Genomic DNA, 19,709 nt, shown 5'->3' on the forward strand with positions numbered 1-19,709 from the left:
CTGGCCTGCACAGAGTCCTGACCTCGACCCGACAGAACACCTTTAGGATGAATTACCGTAGAGCGGAAGACTGCAAGCCAGGCCTTCTCATCCAACATCAGTGATTGACCTCACAAATGTGTTTCTGGAAAAATGGTAAAACATTCCCATAGACACACTCCTAAATCTTGTGGACCGCCTTCCCAGAAAAGTTTAAGCTGTTACAGCCGCAAAGGGTGGGCCAACTCCATATTGAACCCTATGGACTAATACTGGGATGCCATTAAAGTTCATTTGCGTGTGAAGCGAATGGGATGAGACCTGGGTTATAATCAGAACTCTAGACAGGCCCCTCCATGGATCGCCCCCCCCCCATCCAGGAACTACCCATAAAGTGCCCCCCATACCATCTACACTGCATATTTCTAGGATGGGGGAGTACTGGTGGGAGGCGGGGCCCTGGAAGTTATGTCTGTACTGTTATTTCCCTAATAACGAAATATAGTATAAAAAAAGGTTAATTTGCGTGTAAAGGCAGGTGTCCCAATACTTTTGACAATATACAATATCTTTGTATAGATAAAAAAAATGTCACATATTGTTTCAAATTTTTTTTCACTATTTGCACTTTCTAAAAATTCAAGAATGTATATGTATAATGAATTGCATTTTTGCACTTCAGCACAAAATATGTGCACTACTTGTGTGGTTTACAGTTATTTTTAAAAGTTTGTCCTATGCCAGTGATGGCGAACTTTGGCACCCCAGATGTTTTGGAACTACATTTCCCAAGATGCTCATGCGCTCTGCAGTGTAGATGAGCATCATGGAAAATGTGGTTCCAAAACATCTGGGGGTGCCAAGGTTTGCCATGACTGCCCTATACCCTCTTGACCTTTTTTTTTTTTTTTTTTCCCATAACCCCATTTGCCTGTTTTCCCCCATTTAGTTCTGTTGTCAGGATCTGGATCACCTGCTGGTGGCACTGTGGTTCCCAGAGCTGAAGGGCACCATTCTGGTGACCACCAGCGGGTCTCTCCCAGCAGTCAGCATCAGGTGGAGCCTAATTACTGGGATCTGCTGGGAGACACCTGCTGGTGGCCACCAAAACTGTTGCCTTCAGCTCTGGGAACCACAGTGCCACCAGCAGGTGATCCAAGTCCTGACATCTGTGCTCTTCATCTTGATCCATGGCATCTGTCTTTTCACGTGTTCCCCATCCTGTCCCATACCCCCTCCACTTTGCCACATGCCCTCAATCTTGTCCTGTGCCCTCGATTTTGGTTTCCTGCACTCTATTTTGTCCTTTGCCCCCACTACTTTGGTCCTTTGTTCTCCACCATGCTCCCTGTTCTTGTCCTATTCTCATTCCTGGCAGGAGATACAGCTTCCCTGACTCAGGAAAAAGTCATGTTGACAATGTAGCTGAATGTTGTGACATATGAATCAGGTGACGCTTGCTAAACAGGTGTGTGACGTGACTTATAAAAGCGACACAGTGCAATGACTCGGCGACTGTTATTACAGCTCGTAATCTGCTCTAAAAATACTTCCCTTCCTGAGATCTAAGCGATGTTAATCTGTCATCACAGAAAAGCTTCCTCCTCCTACTCCTCGCTGTCTGGCTGTTTAGTGTTCAAGTTTCTCAGAATGACCCAGCTCCTATAACGTGTCTGAGCAAAACATCCTGCCTGGAAGAGCTCAGCTCAGAGTAAGAGAGGAAGGGCACAGTGCAGCATCAGAGAAACATCTGTAGGCCAATCCAACTGCTGGAATCACCCGCACTAGTACTGAACTTACCCCCCAGAGACCTGGGTGTACCTACTGTAGAGCAGAACCTTCTTCAGGACAGAAATTAACTCCTACAAGTCTGGGGGGTGGACCAAAACCTCTCACAAGTCTGGAGGTGGAACTATACCTATCTACCTCAATAGTGGGAGGAGAACAGGATTTACCTCTCACAAGGCTGGGGGTGGAATAGAACTTACCTCCCAAAGGATTGGGGGTAGAACATATTAGCTCCTGCCAGGAGCAGGCAAGACTAAGCTCTCTCAGGACTTGGAGTACTGTAACACTACGCTCCCTTAGGACTCGGAGTGGAATAAGACTAAGCTCCCTCAGGACTGGGAGAAGAACCAAGACTAAGCTCCTCCAGGACTGGGAGAAGAACCAAGACTAAGCTCCTCCAGAACTGGGAGAAGAACCAAGACTAAGCTCCTCCAGAACTGGGAGAAGAACCAAGACTAAGCTCCTCCAGAACTGGGAGAAGAACCAAGACTAAGCTCCTCCAGAACTGGCAGAAGAACCAAGACTAAGCTCCTCCAGAACTGGGAGAAGAACCAAGACTAAGCTCCTCCAGAACTGGGAGAAGAACCAAGACTAAGCTCCTCCAGAACTGGGAGAAGAACCAAGACTAAGCTCCTCCAGAACTGGGAGAAGAACCAAGACTAAGCTCCTCCAGAACTGGGAGAAGAACCAAGACTAAGCTCCTCCAGAACTGGGAGAAGAACCAAGACTAAGCTCCTCCAGAACTGGGAGAAGAACCAAGACTAAGATTCTTCAGGACTGGGAGAAGAACCAAGACTCCCTTGAGAGTGGAAGTAGAACAAGGTTAGGCTGCCAAGGGTTCCTGGAATACGTAGGAATTTGTGAACCTATAGTATTCGACCCAATTATTGTAAAGACTAAGTGTCATAGGTTTTGGCCTGTCCATCTAACACTTGGACCGTTGATTCACGTGCTTGACTCCCTCACAACTGGGCTCGCCTCAGGACTGGCCTCACTTCTTAAACGTGCCTTGGTCAAGACTGGGCTCACGTGTTGGAATTGCCTACCTTACGACTGGGTTTACCTACCAAACTTCCATTTTAACTAGCTTTAAGACTAATTTGACAAAATCTGGACATAGTCTTCAGTGAAGGAACAATGTCCGTCTCTGGCTCATTAGGTAAGCTTTTCCCTATACTCCCTCCCCCATTGCCCAAACTGTTTTTGTGAACATTTTCAGCATCGACCCTTAAATTCCAAATGCCATCAGCCATTCGAGGCCCTTCATTCAATTGGCCACTTAAAGTAAGACCTCTTTGGCTAATCCTTGCCAATTGTAGAGCACGTTCCGCAGTGGTACCTATAGTTATATACATTTGACCCAAGAAAACATGTCTATGCTTATTCTGTATTTTTATTTCCTTTTAACTCGCTTAAGTTTTGTTTGAACGCTATGAACAAAGTTTCTGAAAAACTTCCAACGTTTCTCAGACACGGGTTGTTTAATTTTTATAATGTGGCAGATGAAACATTTTCTTGCCAACTGATGGCTTTTTACTCCAGTAACATTTTAGATGACCAGTTATTGTCATGGTGTCACAAGTATTTAGTGCACTTGTAAAAAATTTTTATTTTACCCCTGAAGTTGAATTGCTAGTTCTGACTATATCTGTGCCATCTTTTCTCTTGTTTGTTATATTTTGTCTGTGTGTGTATATAGCCAACTTCAGAATCTCCTCTTAATTACTGAGCTCTTCTCCTTTACACTTCCGGATTTGCTCTTAAGACACTTGTTGGGTTTCCTGTGGCGGTTGTTGGGTAACTGAGCAGGGTGAGAGGTTGGATTTGTTCAGCAGTGGTGTCACTTCTATCTCATTGGCAGCACAGATAATAATCATATATCATTCCTTCACACGTGTAACAGTAAAGAGCCAGCTTGGTGTTGGCTGTGGCTCTTGGGTTGATGTGACCGTCCTGCTGGATGGTTGCCAGCTCTCATCTGCCTATACTTGCCTCTATGGGCTGTCACATTCCTGGAAGACGACAGTTATTGTAATCTGCTTGAATGTACAAGGGGCCCCTTCTATATGAAAGACATATATGGAGGCTGCAGTTCAGCCTCCATACATCCGTGTGAAGAAATCTCATAAAAAACATTTAAAGGCCCCCCCCTTCCGAAGACTTAGTGATAGAGAATAACATCCTTCAGTAAGTATTCATAACACTGGTATAGAGTTTCCCAATCTTTTAATACACTGTTATGTCCCCATTATATATATATATATAATTACACACACAGTCAGGGCTGGACTGGGACAAAAATTTGGCCCTGGACTTCATCCAGACCGGCCCACTTTAATTTTGCAAACACGCAAAAAACAGTATATAAACTGTACGCAATTGCGCAAAAAAGCCCCTAGAGAGCCCCTCCTTACATCTGGGTCCCCAGAGAGCCCCTCCTTACATCTGGGTCCCCAGAGAGCCCCTCCTTACATCTGGGTCCCCAGAGAGCCCCTCCTTACATCTGGGTCCCCAGAGAGCCCCTCCTTACATCTGGGTCCCCAGAGAGCCCCTCCTTACATCTGGGTCCCCAGAGAGCCCCTCCTTACATCTGGGTCCCCAGAGAGCCCCTCCTTACATCTGGGTCCCCAGAGAGCCCCTCCCTTACACCAGGGTCCCCATATAGCCTTCCCCTTACATCAGGGTCCCCAGAGATCATCTGCCTTACCTCAGGGTCCCTAGAGAGCCAACCCCTTACATCTGGGTCCACAGAGAGCCCCTCCTTACATCTGGGTCCACAGAGAGCCCCTCCTTACATCTGGGTCCACAGAGAGCCCCTCCTAATATCAGAGTCACCAGAAAGAGGGCAGGTAGTGGGCCGGGACCTTATGGTTGGGGACTCCTGCACTGACTTGGGACTATGGGTCCCAGATTCGGGGGTTTTGGCCCCAAAAGTCCCCTCCAGCGATGCCACTGGCTGTCACTGAAACCGGCCCACTGAGCCATCGGCCCACCGGGAAACTCCCTATAGTCCCTATGGCCAGTACATGCCTGCACACAGTAGCTCAAAAAAGTGAGTACACCCCTCACATTTTTGTAAATATCTTCTATCTTTTCATGTGACAACACTGAAGAAATTACACTTGTCTACAATGTAAAGTAGTGAGTGTACAGCTTGTATAACAGTGTAAATTTTCTGTCCCCTCAAAATAACTCAACACACAGCCATTAATGTCTAAACCGCTGGCAACAAAAGTGAGTACATCCCTAAGTGAAAATGTCCAAATTGGGCCTCAAGTGTCAATATTTTGTGTGGTCGCCATTATTTTCCAGCACTGCCTTAACCCTCTTGGGCATGGAGGTCACCAGAGCTTCACAGGTTGATACTGGAGTCCTCTTCCCCTCCTCCATGAGGACATAACAGAGCTGGTGGATGTTAGAGACCTTGCGCTCCTCCACCTTCCATTTGAGGATGTCCCACAGATGCTCAATAGGGTTTAGGTCTGGAGACATGCTTGGCCAGTCCATCACCTTTACCCTCAGCTTCTTTAGCAAGGCAGTGGTCATCTTGGAGGTGTGCTTGGGGTCATTATCATGTTGGAATACTGCCCTGCGGCCCAGTCTCTGAAGGGAGGGGATCATGCTCTGCTTTGTCACAGTACATGTTGGCATTCATGGTTCCCTCAATGATCTGTAGCTCCCCAGTGCCGGCAGCACTCATGCAGCCCCAGACCATGACACTCCCACCACCATGCTTGACTGTAGGCAAGACACACTTGTCTTTGTCCTCCTCACCTGGTTGCCGCCACACATGTCTGACACCATCTGACACCAAATATGTTTATCTTGGTCTCATCAGACCACAGGACATGGTTCCAGTAATCCATGTCCTTTAGTCTGCTTGTCTTCAGCAACCTCTCTTGTTAAACCGCTGTATGGTCTTGGCCACCGTGCTGCAGCTCAGTTTCAGGGTCTTGGCAATCTTCTTATAGCCTAGGCCATCTTTATGTACAGTAACAATTCTTTTTTTCATATCCTCAGAGTTCTTTGCCATGAGGTGCCATGTTGAACTTCCAGTGACCATTATGAGAGAGTGAGAGCCATAACACCGAATTTAACACACCTGCTCCCCATTCACACCGAGACCTTGTAACCCTAACAAGTCACATGACATCGGGGAGGAAAAATTTTTGAATTGGGCCCAATTTGGACATTTTCACTTAGGGGTGTACTCACTTTTGTTGCCAGCCGTTTAGACTTTAATGGCTGTGTGTTGAGTTATTTTGATTGGACAGCAAATTTACACTGTTATACAAGCTGTACACTCACTACTTTACATTGTAGACAAGTGTCATTTCTTCAGTGTTGTCACATGAAAAGATAGAAGAAAATATTTACAAAAATGTGAGGGGTGTACTCACTTTTGTGAGATACTATATATATATATATATATATATATATATATATATATATATATATATATATATATATATATTATACACACACTACCAAAAGTATTGGGACACCTGCCTTTACATGCACATGAAATTTAATTGGCGCCTTAGTCCGTAAGGTTCAATATTGAGTTGGCCCACCCTTTGCAGCTATAACGGCTTCAACTCTTCTGGGAAGGCCGTCCAGAAGGTTAAGGAGCGTGTCTATGGGCAGGGCCAGATTAGGAGAATTATAGGCCTGGGGCTGTGCGTCGGGGTGCGCCCAGAGATTTTTATGTAGCATACAGGGAAAGGGGCTTCATAATCCAGGGCCCACCAAAATCCTAAGCACCAGGCCTATGATGCTCCTAATCCAGGCCGAACGACCAGGGTCACAAAGGTCACATTTGCAACCAGGCCCTGGTGTTTCGCCACTTTTTTTTTTTTTTATATAATGGTACACAGTCAGGGCCAGATTAGGAGAATTATAGGCCTGGTGCTGAGTGGGCCTTAAGGGCTGCGCCCAGAGGTGAAAGGGTGCAGCGGCACAGGCCCAATTCTATGCAAGTCCCAGGCTTCCATAGCGCCCTGCATTGGCGTGCGTGGGGCGGCCTGAGGTGAGGTTGAAGGGCGCAGCTGTGCAGACTCTACACAACGCTAAAGAAGCTGAATACCTGGCTCCTATTAGGACTGGCCGCCATGACCATTATTAATTCTGCCACCCAGCCCAGGTGGCACATGCAGAATGCAGGACCAGATAGGCCAGGGAAGAGTTCTCCCTGTCGGCCCATTGCTTTCCGTGTGCGGCCTGTTCTCTTTGGGCGGCTGAGCCCAGGGCTTTTCTTCTCAGAGAATAGGTACTGGAACCCCCTTCCTTTGGGGGAGCACGCCACGTCATTGGGTGGGTGTGGCCAAATTGTACAGTGGGAGGGTCTTAAAAGGGACATTGTTCAAGGAATGCATAACACAGGATTCAGAAGAGCGTAATGCACAGAGCGCTGGGGGGTCAGGGGAGAGTAATACACAGAGTGCTGGGTTCAGAAGAGCATAGTACACAAAGCGCTGGGGTCAGGAGAGGGGGTAATACATAGAGCGCTGGGGTCAGGAGAGGGGGTGATACATAGAGCGCTGGGGTCAGGAGAGGGGGTAATAGATAGAGTGCTGGGGTTGGGAGAGCGTAATACAAAGAGCGCTGGCCGCTGGGGTCTGGAGAGCTGCACTCTTGTCTCACAGATCTCTGCAGCCACTTGCTAACCCTCCTTTATCAGCTAAGCTCTGCATTCTGCTGCTTCAGCTTTGAGTCCTGCTTTCCCACTGCCCTTACCTTTGCACAAACCAACCCCCCCCCTCCCCTTACCTTCCCTCCCCTCCCCTCACCTCCCCTCCCCTTACCCTCCTATTCCCTTACCCTCCCCTCCCCTCACCTTCCCTTCCCTCACCTCACCCCACCCCCCACCTCAACTTACTTCCACTCACCTCACCTCCCCTCACCCCCCCCCCCCACCTCTCTTCACCTCCATTCCCCTCACCTCACCTTCCTATCCCTCCCCTCACCCCACCTCAACTTACCTCCACTTACCTCACCTTATCATACCTTCCCTCACCTCCACTCTCCTCACCTCCACTCTCCTCACCTCCACTCCTTCACTCCCTTCCCCTCACCTTCACTCCCTTCCCCTCCCCTTCACTCCCTTCCCCTCACCTTCACTCCCTTTCCCCTCACCTTCACTCCCTTTCCCCTCACCTTCACTCCCTTTCCCCTCACCTTCACTCCCTTTCCCCTCACCTTCACTCCCTTTCCCCTCACCTTCACTCCCTTTCCCCTCACCTTCACTCCCTTTCCCCCACCTTCACTCCCTTCCCCTCACCTTCACTCCCTTCCCCCACCTTCACTCCCTTCCCCTCACCTTCACTCCCTTCCCCTCACCTTCACTCCCTTCCCCTCACCTTCACTCCCTTCCCCCACCTTCACTCCCTTCCCCTCACCTTCACTCCCTTCCCCCACCTTCACTCGCCTCCCCTCCCCTCACCCCCCCCCTCGCCTCCCCTCCCCTCCCCTCACCCCCCCCTCGCCACCCCCCCCCCCCTCGCCTCCCCTCCCCTCACCTCCCCTCCCCTCACTTCTCAAGCAGTCAGTCTCAGCCTTCCACACTGTCGATTTGAGGCTCTGCCTCTCCTTCACAGCAACGGGGGGGGGGCAGTGAGATCGTCCAGGAGGAGGGGGGGCGTGGACATTTTAAATGTCAGGCTGTTTCTCAGCTAGCAAGCCCTCTGGTGATGCCCATAAGATATCCGTGCCCCGGCAGCTGTGTCTGAGTTCTGTGCAGGGAGGTTCTGAGGGAGCAGCGCTGTCACTTGTAGCATAGAGGCCGGGTTTTCATGTTTACAAGTGACAGAAAATAGCAGTGACAGTAAATCTGGCCAGCCAGGGCCTATATTATGGTAGGGGCCTGGTGCTGCAGCTCCAAAAGCCCCTATGTTAATCCGGCCCTGTCTATGGCAATGTTTAACCATTCTTCCAGAAGCGCATTTGTGAGGTCAGGCACTGATGTTGGATGAGAAGGCCTGGCTCGCAGTCTCCACTCTAATTCATCCCAAAGGTGTTCTATTTTGTGCAGGCCAGTCCCGTTCCTCCACCCCAAACTCGCTCATTCGTATCTTACTGGCAGAATCAACAGGCAATAAGATCTACTGGCAAAATCAACCGTCAATAAATGGTTACGGGAGGAGCAAAACAAACGAAAAGCTGTTTTAATGCTATTGACAAACTGTAGCATATGGAATTTTTGATTTTAACCAGAGTTCCACTTTAACGTTTCGGCACTGGCATGATTAGTTAGAGCTGACAGGAGCATCTGCAAGAAAATGTGAGTTTGCTGGTAGGCACAGACCAGAGGTACGGCCTTCCCTTGCCATTGGCCCCAATGCTAGCTGGGTGTAGGTTTTTCTTATCACCCTGACACCAATGCCGGCTGGGATGTGCTTATCACATGAGCACCAATATTGACAGCAATGCTTGCTTGTGGCTGTTATTCTCAGAAACACCGAGAATACTTCAAGATCAGAGACAGTATTCAAAGTTGGCAAGTGCCACAGAGAGGGGTAGCAGAGGTCCCCATTGGCCATGGCCCCATATGATCTGTAATTATGCCCTTGCCTACAATATGCTTTGTAGTTCTTGAGGTATCGGCCAAATAATCAGACAAAGATTGAGTAGAATGGTAAGAGGTACGTAATAAACAAAGAACAATGTACCAGGGGCTTTCAAAAAGTTTCCACACTTTTTTATATTTTATATAGTTCAAGAAAGTGCAGAAACTTTTTGAAGAACCCTTGTATAACAGTCAATGCAACCACTGAAGTCACAGGGTTGCCTAGGAGCAGCTTTCCACTAAGAACGCTAGTAGGTGGCAGCTCGGTATATCAGAATGGGATACAAGGAAGAATCACTGAGATCTAAGCAGTACAGTTCAATCAGAAACAAATGGTTATTTGCGTTCACCTCAAATGGGTGTGACATCACAAGAAGGCTGGCTGCAGCTGGAATCCCAGATGGTTGGCTTCAAGGATCTCTGGATGGACTCCACAGAGGAAGTCCAGAAGGAGACTCTGATCTGAATTCTTAGGTGGCAGATGATCCTCTAGGGTTGGCTGAAGAAGTTGGGCCAACCCACTGGAAGGGCAATACCACTGGACCATTTGGCACAGTTACTGGAACGAACAAGGAAGCTTCCTGCTCCTGCGCTCTCATTCAGCAGCCTGCACACTAGGAACCATGTTGGAGGAGCCAACACCTGGTAACAGCCCATGGGCCTAGCCACTGCTGTCCCACCAGGCATGGTCTCTCTGAGCACCAGAGCATGGGAAGAGGCGGAATTTATATCCCTTTGGCATGTCCATGACATGATGTGAGCTCGGATGGTTGGCTGCAAGGATCTCTGGACGGACTCCACAGAGGAAATCCAGGAGGAGTCTCTGATCTGGATTCTTAGGTGGCAAATCATTCTCAAGGGCTGGCTGAAGAAGTTGGGCCACCTCACTGGAAGGGCAATACTACTGGACCATTTGGCACAGTTACTGGAACGTACAAGGAAGCTTCCTGCTCTTACGCTCTCATTCAGCAGCCTGTGCACTAGGAACCATGTTGGAGGAGCCAACACCTGGTAACAGCCCATGGGCCTAGCCACTGCTGTCCCATCAGCCATGGTCTCTCTGGGCACCAGAGCATGGGAAGAGGTGGAATTTATATCCCCTTGGCATATCCATGGGATGATGTGAGCCCGGATGGTTGGCTACAAGGATCTCTGGACGGACTCCACAGAGGAAATCCAGGAGGAGTCTCTGATCTGGATTCTTGGGTGGCAGATCATTCTTAGAGGCTGGCTGAAGAAGTTGGGCCACCCCACTGGAAGGGCAATACTACTGGACCATTTGGCACAGTTACTGGAACTTGCAAGGAAGCTTCCTGCTCTTGCGCTCTCATTCAGCAGCCTGCACACTAGGAACCATGTTTGAGCAGCCAACACCTGGTAACAGCCCATGGGCCTAGCCACTGCTGTCCCATCAGCCATGGTCTCTCTGAGCACCAGAGCATGGGAAGAGGTGGAATTTATATCCCTTTGTCATGTCCATGAGATAATGTGAGCTCAGGTGGTTGGCTAAAAGGATCTCTGGACAGACTCCACAGAGGAAATCCAGGAGGAGTCTCTGATCTGGATTCTTAGGTGGAAGATCATTCTCAAGGGCTGGCTGAAGAAGTTGGGCCACCCCACTGGAAGGGCAATACTACTGGACCATTTGGCACAGTTACTGGAACGTACAAGGAAGCTTCCTGCTGTTAAGCTCTCATTCAGCAGCCTGCACGCTAGGAACTATGTTGGAGCAGCCAACACCTGGTAACAGCCCATGGGCCTAGCCACTGCTGTTCCATCAGCCATGGTCTCTCTGAGCACCAGAGCATGGGAAGAGGTGGAATTTTTTTATCCCTTTGTCATGTCCATGGGATGATGGGAGCCCAGGGAATTGTGGGATTGGAGTAAAAGGAGCTTGTGCCCGCCACTGATCATAGTGGATATGGGGCTCCCTGCTACAGTTACATTTTGGTTACTGGGTTCAGATACTCTTTAAGCTGGGTACACAGTCAGATTTGCCAGAGCCAAAAAAAATGATCAACAGCGGTATAGCCCAAGTGACGGGATAGAAAAACTCAAGAGAATTGAATCACTTCAGTGATTCTGCAAAATCTTGGAACCACAGACTAAAAAAAATTAGATATGAAAATATGAATGTGGCTTTGAAAACACAATATGCACAGTTGGCCTGAGGCTATTAAAGTGGGAGATTCTTGCTATATGCCTCATTATTACTGGTACAGAAAGTGATGGGAAATCCAAAACGTTAATGGTTACACTGGAGGTCAGAGAATCTTTCTATGGGAACTCCGAATGAATCCTCTGATATACACTTTACATAAGCTGATAACCGGCAAGATTGTCAGCACATCATTAACACCCCATCAGTGCCACTGTCACGTCACATTCGGCTACCCACTGGAGTGCGCATGCGCGACGCCATATGCGTTCCAACACTGTTGTAAAACGCCACTTTGCCACAGGGCCCCTCGGGGGCTCGCTTTGCTCGCCACGCTTCGGGCATGGCCTCGCTTCGCTCGGCATAATTATGGCGACAAGATTCTGCGCAAGCACAGATAGCCACAGTGTTGGAACGCATATGGCGGCATCGTGCACACGCAGTCCAGCGGGTAGCCAAATGTGATGGGTCGAAACACCACCTATCAGTGCCCATCAGTGTCTCATCAGTGCCCTTCAGTGCCTCCTCATCAGTGCACTTCAGTATCGCCCATCAGTGCCGATCAGTACCCATCAGCATCGCTTATCGGTGCCCATCAGTTTTGCCCATCAGTGCCTCCTCATCAGTGCACTTCAGTGTCGCCCATCAGTGCCTCCTCATCAGTGCCCATCAGCATCACCTATCAGTGCCCATCAGTGTTGCCCATTAGTACCTCCTTATCAGTGCCCATCAGTGTTGCCCATTAGTACCTCCTTATCAGTGCCTCCTCATCAGTGCCCATCAGTGCCCATCAGTGCAGCCTCATCAGTGCACATGAGTGAAAAAGAAAAATTACTAATTTGCAACATTTTAGAACCGAAACTAAGAAAAACATTTTTTATTTCAAAAGTTTCTGTCTTTTTCTGCTTGTTTAGCAAAAAATTAAAAACCAATTGGTGATTAAATGCCACCAAACGAAAGCTCTATCTTTCTCAAAAAAAAAATGATAAAAATGTCATATGAGCACAGTGTTGTATGACTGCGCAATTGTCATTCAAAGTGTGACAGCGCTGAAAGCTGAAAATTGGCCTGGGCAGGAAGGGGGTGAAAGTACCCAGTAGGCAAGTGGTCTAGTTGGGGGTACAATCCAAAACGGTAGCCAAAGTGTTTCGGGGGTCCAAGCAACCCTTCATCAGGGAATGGTATTTTTCCAGTGTGATATACAAGCACAGGCCTCATCAGCAGCTTGTTATGTATCCTCAACTTCCTCGCTGAACTGAGATACAGGCTCAGAGAAGAGACACTCATGTAACTCATGAAGCCTGTGCAATCCTTTGCTGGTGGGGAGGAGACTGAGAAAATGCTGCTTCCTGCCTACAGCAGACTGGTTACTGCATCTCAGCAAAGGCAAAGTCACTGGAGCCAAAGGGTTGCTTTTTTTTTATTAATAAAAGGTGGAGCTTTTCCAAATGCCATTATTGTGAAATGTCAGAGATGTATCCATGATGTAGACTTGTAAAGTTATTTAAACCTCCGCTTTTACATTATAAACGCACAACACCCTAGAATAAAAACAACTTTGTGACATGTTTTTGCCTCTCCTTCCAGGCGAGATGCCCCGACACTTTCCACGCCTTAATATTTCGGAGGTGGATGAGCAGGTCCGGCTCCTGGCAGAGAAAGTCTTTGCCAAAGTTCTGCGAGAAGAGGACGGCAAGGATGGCTTCTCCCTGTTCACCGTCCCGGAGGATTGTCCGATCGGACAGAAAGAGGCCAAAGAGAGGGAACTGGAGAAAGAGATCGCCGAGCAAAAGTCTGCCGAAACCGTGAAAAGGTGGGAGCTTATGTGCCGGTCACTGATGTATTCTTCATAGTGGTGCATTGGGACAAAAGATCTGCAGCTAACCATCCCCCCCCCCCCCCCCCCAAAAAAAAATTATATTTAAAGTACATATACGGCGTCAAGGCGGCTCTCCTGTGCAGGATCACGTACCTGTGTGTCATCCTGCACCTCCGGGTCTGGGGCACGCACGCACGCACACCGCCGGCGAACCGCTCCCGCTGTAATTGGACGCAGCAAGAGCCAATCAGCAGGTCTGGTGGACTCGATGTCCGCTGGGACCCACCGACCGTTCAAGACAGAAGCAGAATGTAAACAAGGCAGACTGCAGTTCTGTCAGTAAGGAAGGTAGTGATCCTGTGTTTCTGCAAATCAGGAACACAGATCTCTGCCTTCCCATAGTAAAAGCACCTCCCCCACAGTGAGCAAGCAAATTTTAGGCACACAGCTAACCCTTTGATTGCCCCTGATGTTAACCCCTTCCCTGTCAGTTTAATTAGTAGGCTCTGAGGAAGAATGTAATCCTTCGAAACGCGTCAACCAGCAGTGGTCCTCGTGTCCTCTTTCAATGTCTGGAGATTGTGGTTATCAGACCGATTGCCATCATTTGAAAGGCTTTTACACTGAGGTCTCTTTCCTGTGCTTGTGAGTAGTTTTGAAATTTAGTTTTTTAACCACTTCAGCCCCGGAAGATTTGGCTGCTGAATGACCAGGCCATTTTTTGCGACTCGGCACTGCGTTGCTTTAACTGACAATTGCGCGCTCGTGCGACGTGGCTCCCAAACAAAATTGATGCCCTTTTTTCCCCTCACAAATAGAGCGTTCTTTTGGTAGTATTTGATCACCTCTGCGGTTTTTATTTCTTGCGCTATAAACAAAGAGCAGAAATTTTGGAAAAAAAAAAAAAAATAACACAATATTTTGTACTTTTTGCTATAATAAATATCTCCATTTAAAAAAAATATATATTTTTGTTTTGTCCAAAATGAATTCTTCATAATTTTGGTAAAAATAAATAAATATCGCAATAAGCGTATATTGATTGGTTTGCACAAAAGTCATAGCGTCTACAAAATAGGGGATAGATTTATAGCATTATTATTATTATTTTTTTTTTTTTACTAGTAATGGCGGCGATTTTTTTTCTATCAGGACTGCAACATTATGGTGGACACATTGGACACTTTGGACACGTTTTTGGGACCATTGGCATTTATTCAGCGTTCGGTGCTATAAAAATGCATTGATTACTGCAAAAATTTTACTGGCAGTGAAGAGGTTAAAGCAGAGCTCCACCCTAAAGTGGAGCTTCCACTCATTGGAACCCTCCCCCCCCCCCCTCCGGCGCCACAATTGGCACCTTTCAGGGGGGAGGGGGGTGCAGGTACCTGTACAGTACAGGTATCTGCACCCACTTCCGGCGTAGATATGGGCAGAATCTACGCCCCTTTCTGCAGAATCTACACCTCTTTCCGCAGGTCCCCCGCTGTCTGCTGGGAAACACACAGATCCCAGAGACAGCGGGGACCATCCTTATTGTGTAGCGCGACTCACGCATGCGCAGTAGGGAACCGGGAAATGAAGCCGCAAGGCTCCACTTCCTGATTTCCATAGCCAAGATGGCGGCGGCAGCACCCGAGAGACGATCGAGAGATCGGCTTCAGGTGCCGACATCGCGGGCGCGCTGGGCGGGTAAGTGTCCTTATTTTAAAAGTCAGCAGCTGCAGTATTTGTAGCTGCTGGCTTTTTAAAAAAAAAAAAAAAAACGGCGGAACTCCCGCTTTAACACTGGGGGGGGGGGGGGGGGAGAAGAACATCAATTTTATTTGGGTACAGCGTTGCACAATCACGCAATTGTCAGTAAAAAAAAAAAAAAAAAGGAATGCCGTGTCGCAAAAAAAAATGGCCTGGTCATGAAAGGGGTAAAAACTTTCAGAGCTGAAGTGGTTAATGGAGTTGTAAACCCTCATGGTTTTTCCACCTCAATGCATTCTGTGGTGCTGTTTTAATAAAAAAATAAAAAATAAAAAAATAAAAGCCTCAAACCTCTGTAGAATAATGTGCACAACAAATCTACACCCCTGGGTTCTAAGGGTATTAAGAACTGCACCCTAGGTTTATTAGGTTATTAGAAATGTGAACATCGTTTCTAGCTGGTGTCGTCACGCAGTAAAACGATTGTTTTTATTGTTTTCTTAATGCAGTGATGAATTGCGGCATCGTGTTCAGCTCAGCTGCCAGTTCTAAACTATAAACAGCCAGTAATCCTGTTGACGGTGTTAGTAGATGTGAGCTCCATGTCTGTCCTGGCAGCCAGTGACTGTGTTTTTTTATTTAGCAATGACCACTGAAGGAGTTGCTGGGTTTTAACGGGACCCTCCTGGCCTTCCTGTTGACTCGCCATGTTCCTGCAACCAATCCCTGGCCTACCGCCAGCAACCGACTTCCACCCCCATCAGCATACTTTTTGCTATGTTGGCTCCTTTGGCCGTGCAACAGAAGGTTTGGGAGGTGGGATCAGAATACCCAACAGCAGCAGCAAAAATTCCCTAGGCTCAGAAGTAACTTGTAGTACACTGTATTGTCAAAAGTATTGGGACACCTGCTTTTGCATACGTGAACTTTAACCGCTTAAGCCCCGGACCATTTGGCTGGCCAAAGACCAGACCACTTTTTTTTGCGATTCGGCACTGCGTCGCTTTAACTGTCAATTGCGCGGTCTTGCGACGTTGTTCCCAAACAAAATTGACGTCCTTTTTTCCCCACAAATTGAGCTTTCTTTTGGTGGTATTTGATCGCCTCTGCAGTTTTTTTATTTTTTGCGCTATAAACAAAAAAAGTGACGATTTTGAAAAAGAAACGCATTATTTTTAACTTTTTTCCGTAATAAATATCCCCCAAAAATATATTTAAAGATTTTTTTCCCTCAGTTTAGGCCGATACGTATTCTTCTACATAATTTTGGTAAAAAAAATAAATCGCAATAAGCATATATTGCGCAAAAGTTATAGCGTCTACAAAATAGGGGATAGTTTCATGGCATTTTTTTTTAAATACATTTTTTGTTTTTTACTAGTAATGGCAGCGATCAGCGATATTATTTTTTTTTTATCATGACTGCGACATTATGGAGGACACATCGGACAATTTTGATACATTTTTGGGACCATTGGCATTAATACAGCGATCAGTGCAATGCTAAGGAAAAATGTTTTTTTTTTTATATATATTTATGGGGGATATTTATTATAGCAAAATTGGCGCTCCTTTTTTTTTTTTTTTTTTGTTTATAGCGCAAAAAATAAAAACCACAGAGTTGATCAAATGCCACCAAAAGAAAGCTCTAAGCCTTTGTACACACGGTTGGAAATTCCGACGGAAAAGTTCAGATCGGACCATGTTATCGGATAATGCGACCGTGTGTGGGCTACATCGGACTTTTTCCTTCGGAATGTCCGACCAACAAAGTTTGAGAGCTGGATATAGAATTTTCCGACAACATGATCCGATCGGACTTTGTCCGATCGTTTGTAGAGAATTCCGATCGGACAAAGTGCCACACATGCTCAGATCAAATTACGAGACCAAAGCTATTGGCTACTAGCCTGAACGTAGTCCCGTCGCAACGAACGAACGCCATCACGTTCCGAACGATCAGATTTTCCGACAACTTTGTCCGACCGTGGGTATGCAACACCAGTTTCAGACAAAATCTGTCGGATTTTGTTGTCGGAATGTCCGACCGTGTGTACAAGGGCTATTTGTGAGAAAAAAAGGATGTCAATTTTGTTTGGGAGCCACGTCGCACAACCGCACAATTGTCAGTTAAAGCGACGCAGTGCCGAATCGCAAAAAGTGGTCTGGTCTTTGGCCAGCCAAATGGTCCGGGGCTTAAAGGGGTTGTAAAGGTTTGTTTTTTATTTTCTAAATCGGTTCCTTTAAGCTAGTGCATTGTTGGTTCACTTAGTTTTTCCTTCGATTTACCTTCTAAATGTTTTTTTCTTTGTCGGAATTTCTCACTTCCTGCTTTTCCTCGGTAAGCTGTTCTGGCTGACTAAACACCGCTCGGATGATGGTGTGACGTTTACTGAGGAGAAACAGGAAGTGAGATATTCAGACAAAGAAAAAAACATTTAGAAGGGAAATCGAAGGAAAAGGTAAGTGAACCAACAATGCACTAGCTTAAAGGAACCTATTTAGAAAATAAAAAACAAAGCTTTACAACCCCTTTAAAGCGGGAGCAAACCCGCTAATGTGTTTTTTTTTTCTACCTGCAAAGGAAAAGGCATAATGAGCTAGTATGCACTGCATACTAGCTCATTATGAAATACTTACCTTAGAACGAGGCCCCGACATCTGGTCCGATCCATGCCGAGGGAGCTGACATGCTCCCTCTGCGTCTTTTCCGTGTATCGCGGCTCCGGCGTTGAGTGGCCGGAGCCGCGATATCGTCACTCCCGCGCATGCACGCGGGAGATTTCTTCCCGGCAGCGTCCGTAGTCTGCCGGGCTTTCAGTCGGGAATCCCCTGTGCGAATGCGCTGCTGCAGTCAGCGGCGCATTGCGAGGGGAATATCTCCTAAACCATACAGGTTTAGGAGATATTTTTTTTTTACCTACAGGTAAGCCTTATTATAGGCTTTCCTGTAGGTAAAAGTCCCAAAAAGGGCTATACAACCACTTTAAGTGGTTAAAGGGGCGTGGCAAGGGGTGTGTCCTATGCCTGCATGCTTTTGCTGATAGGTGTCCCTCATTTCCCATCTCAAAAAGTTGGGAGGTGTGACCTCTGCCACTGCACTAGTGTGAAGCCAAAGTTCCGCTTACTACAGACAGTTGTACGACTTACTTCCTACTTTGCTCTGCAACATCAGTCCTACATCGGTCCTACATCCATCCGACTTTCATGAACAGGATACTACTTTGATCCAACTTTTCAGATAGTACGACTTGTCCTTTGACCAATCAAAACGAACACACAATGGGAGGGGCTACAGCAGGGGGCAGGAAATAACACAATGTCCGAAGCCCAAGTCGAATGGTTGGGACAAGGATCCGACTTTGGTCCTACTTCAATGATAGTCAATGGGCTGAAGTAGGATCAAAGTCGGACCAAAGTAGTGCAGGGAGCGTTTTCAAAGTCGGACCGACTTGTGTCGGACCAGTTAAGACGACTCCCATAGGGAACCATTAATTTTCACACGTCGTGAGACATGAGCTCCCAATGTCGGAGCGTTTGTTGTACCAGTGTGAACCCGGCCTTCAACCTGAACACCTTTTGAATTAGACAAGTTCCGAGGCTAATTAAATGCAGATAAGGAACCAAGTGAGTTTAATTGCCACATTAATCAGCCACATAACCTGTGTAATTCATATGTGTTCGGGTTTAAAGGGATGAGGTGGCAACCATAGTGTAGATGGTTGTTTGCGGGCATGCATATGGCCCAAACACTCCAGCGGCTCCTTCAGATCTACCAGAAATTGCAGAGGGCATCCCAGTCTTAGTCCGTAGGGTACAATATTAGGGTTGCCACCTGTCCAGGATTCACCCGGACAGTCCGGGGTTTTGAATTATGTGTCCGGGTTTCAATCTGCCTAAAACCCGGACACATTCAGACAGGGCTGTGGCTTCGCAAGCAACCAAGATAGTTACACACAAATCTGTTGCTGTCCGGGAGCTGTGGGTGGCTGTCTGGGGGCAAGTTCCACATCACTGAAAGGCGAGCTGATGTCAGCAAGGGCAATTTCATAGCTCCCAACTGTCCCTGATTTTCGAGGACTGTCCCTGATTTGCAACAATGTCCCTCTGTCCATGGGCGTCTGCAGAACTTTTTTCAGGGGGGGGCATAATTTTAGGGTCACCCATGCACCGCCCCTTTTCGACAATGTCATGATCACATTATCGTGGTCAGAGACTGCAGACGTGGTACAGTCCCTAGGATAAGTAATGGATAATGGCCAACAGTCCCTCTTACCAGACCCAGCAAAACAGCAGTGATCCTTCTGGCTGGACGATCGCTCTCTCTGGGTTCCCCGGGGGTGACTCTGGTCAGTAGTGTAGCATGTCTGTACCCTGGTAGTGGCTCATTTTTTTTCTCTCTCTGGTGGCACTGGGCAGGGTTTCTCTCTCTGGTGGCATTGGGCAGTGTGTGTCTCGGGCACTTGACCCCCCCTTGCCCCTACCTGCGGACGCCCATGCCTCTGTCCCTCTTCCCCCCTCATTTGTCCCTCATTTTGGTCTGATCTATATAGCTGTATATAAAATGCACTTTTTATCTTTCAAAAAGATAAGCATGTGCTAAACCTTTCATCCAGTTTCTTAATTGCTACATTTGTAAATTTCAAAACCAGTATAAAGGAATAAAAGTAGTTAAAAAAAAAAAAAGCACTTGTGGGTTAACTAAT

The 19,709-nt window shown here is 47.3% G+C and overlaps 1 protein-coding gene across 2 annotated transcripts in view; it reads left to right on the forward strand.

Moving 5' to 3' along the window:
- The window catches only part of AMPD3 (adenosine monophosphate deaminase 3), a 96,353-nt gene that overhangs the window by 9,735 nt on the left and 66,909 nt on the right, over positions 1 to 19,709 (forward strand). Inside the window, exons 1-2 of one of the 2 annotated variants that reach the window (XM_077453549.1) lie at positions 1,561 to 2,926; positions 13,077 to 13,302. In XM_077453549.1, the coding sequence (XP_077309675.1) occupies positions 2,905 to 2,926; positions 13,077 to 13,302 (248 nt within the window). In that variant the 5' untranslated portion in view covers positions 1,561 to 2,904. Of the gene's footprint in view, positions 1 to 1,560; positions 2,927 to 13,076; positions 13,303 to 19,709 lie in introns of those variants that run through there. The other variant, XM_077453551.1, reaches the window with a different exon arrangement.

This window comes from Lithobates pipiens, unplaced genomic scaffold, assembly GCF_037356315.1.
Source record: "Lithobates pipiens isolate NorthernLeopardFrog02 unplaced genomic scaffold, aLitPip1_a1.2 Scaffold_24, whole genome shotgun sequence".
NCBI classification, from domain to species: domain Eukaryota; kingdom Metazoa; phylum Chordata; class Amphibia; order Anura; family Ranidae; genus Lithobates; species Lithobates pipiens.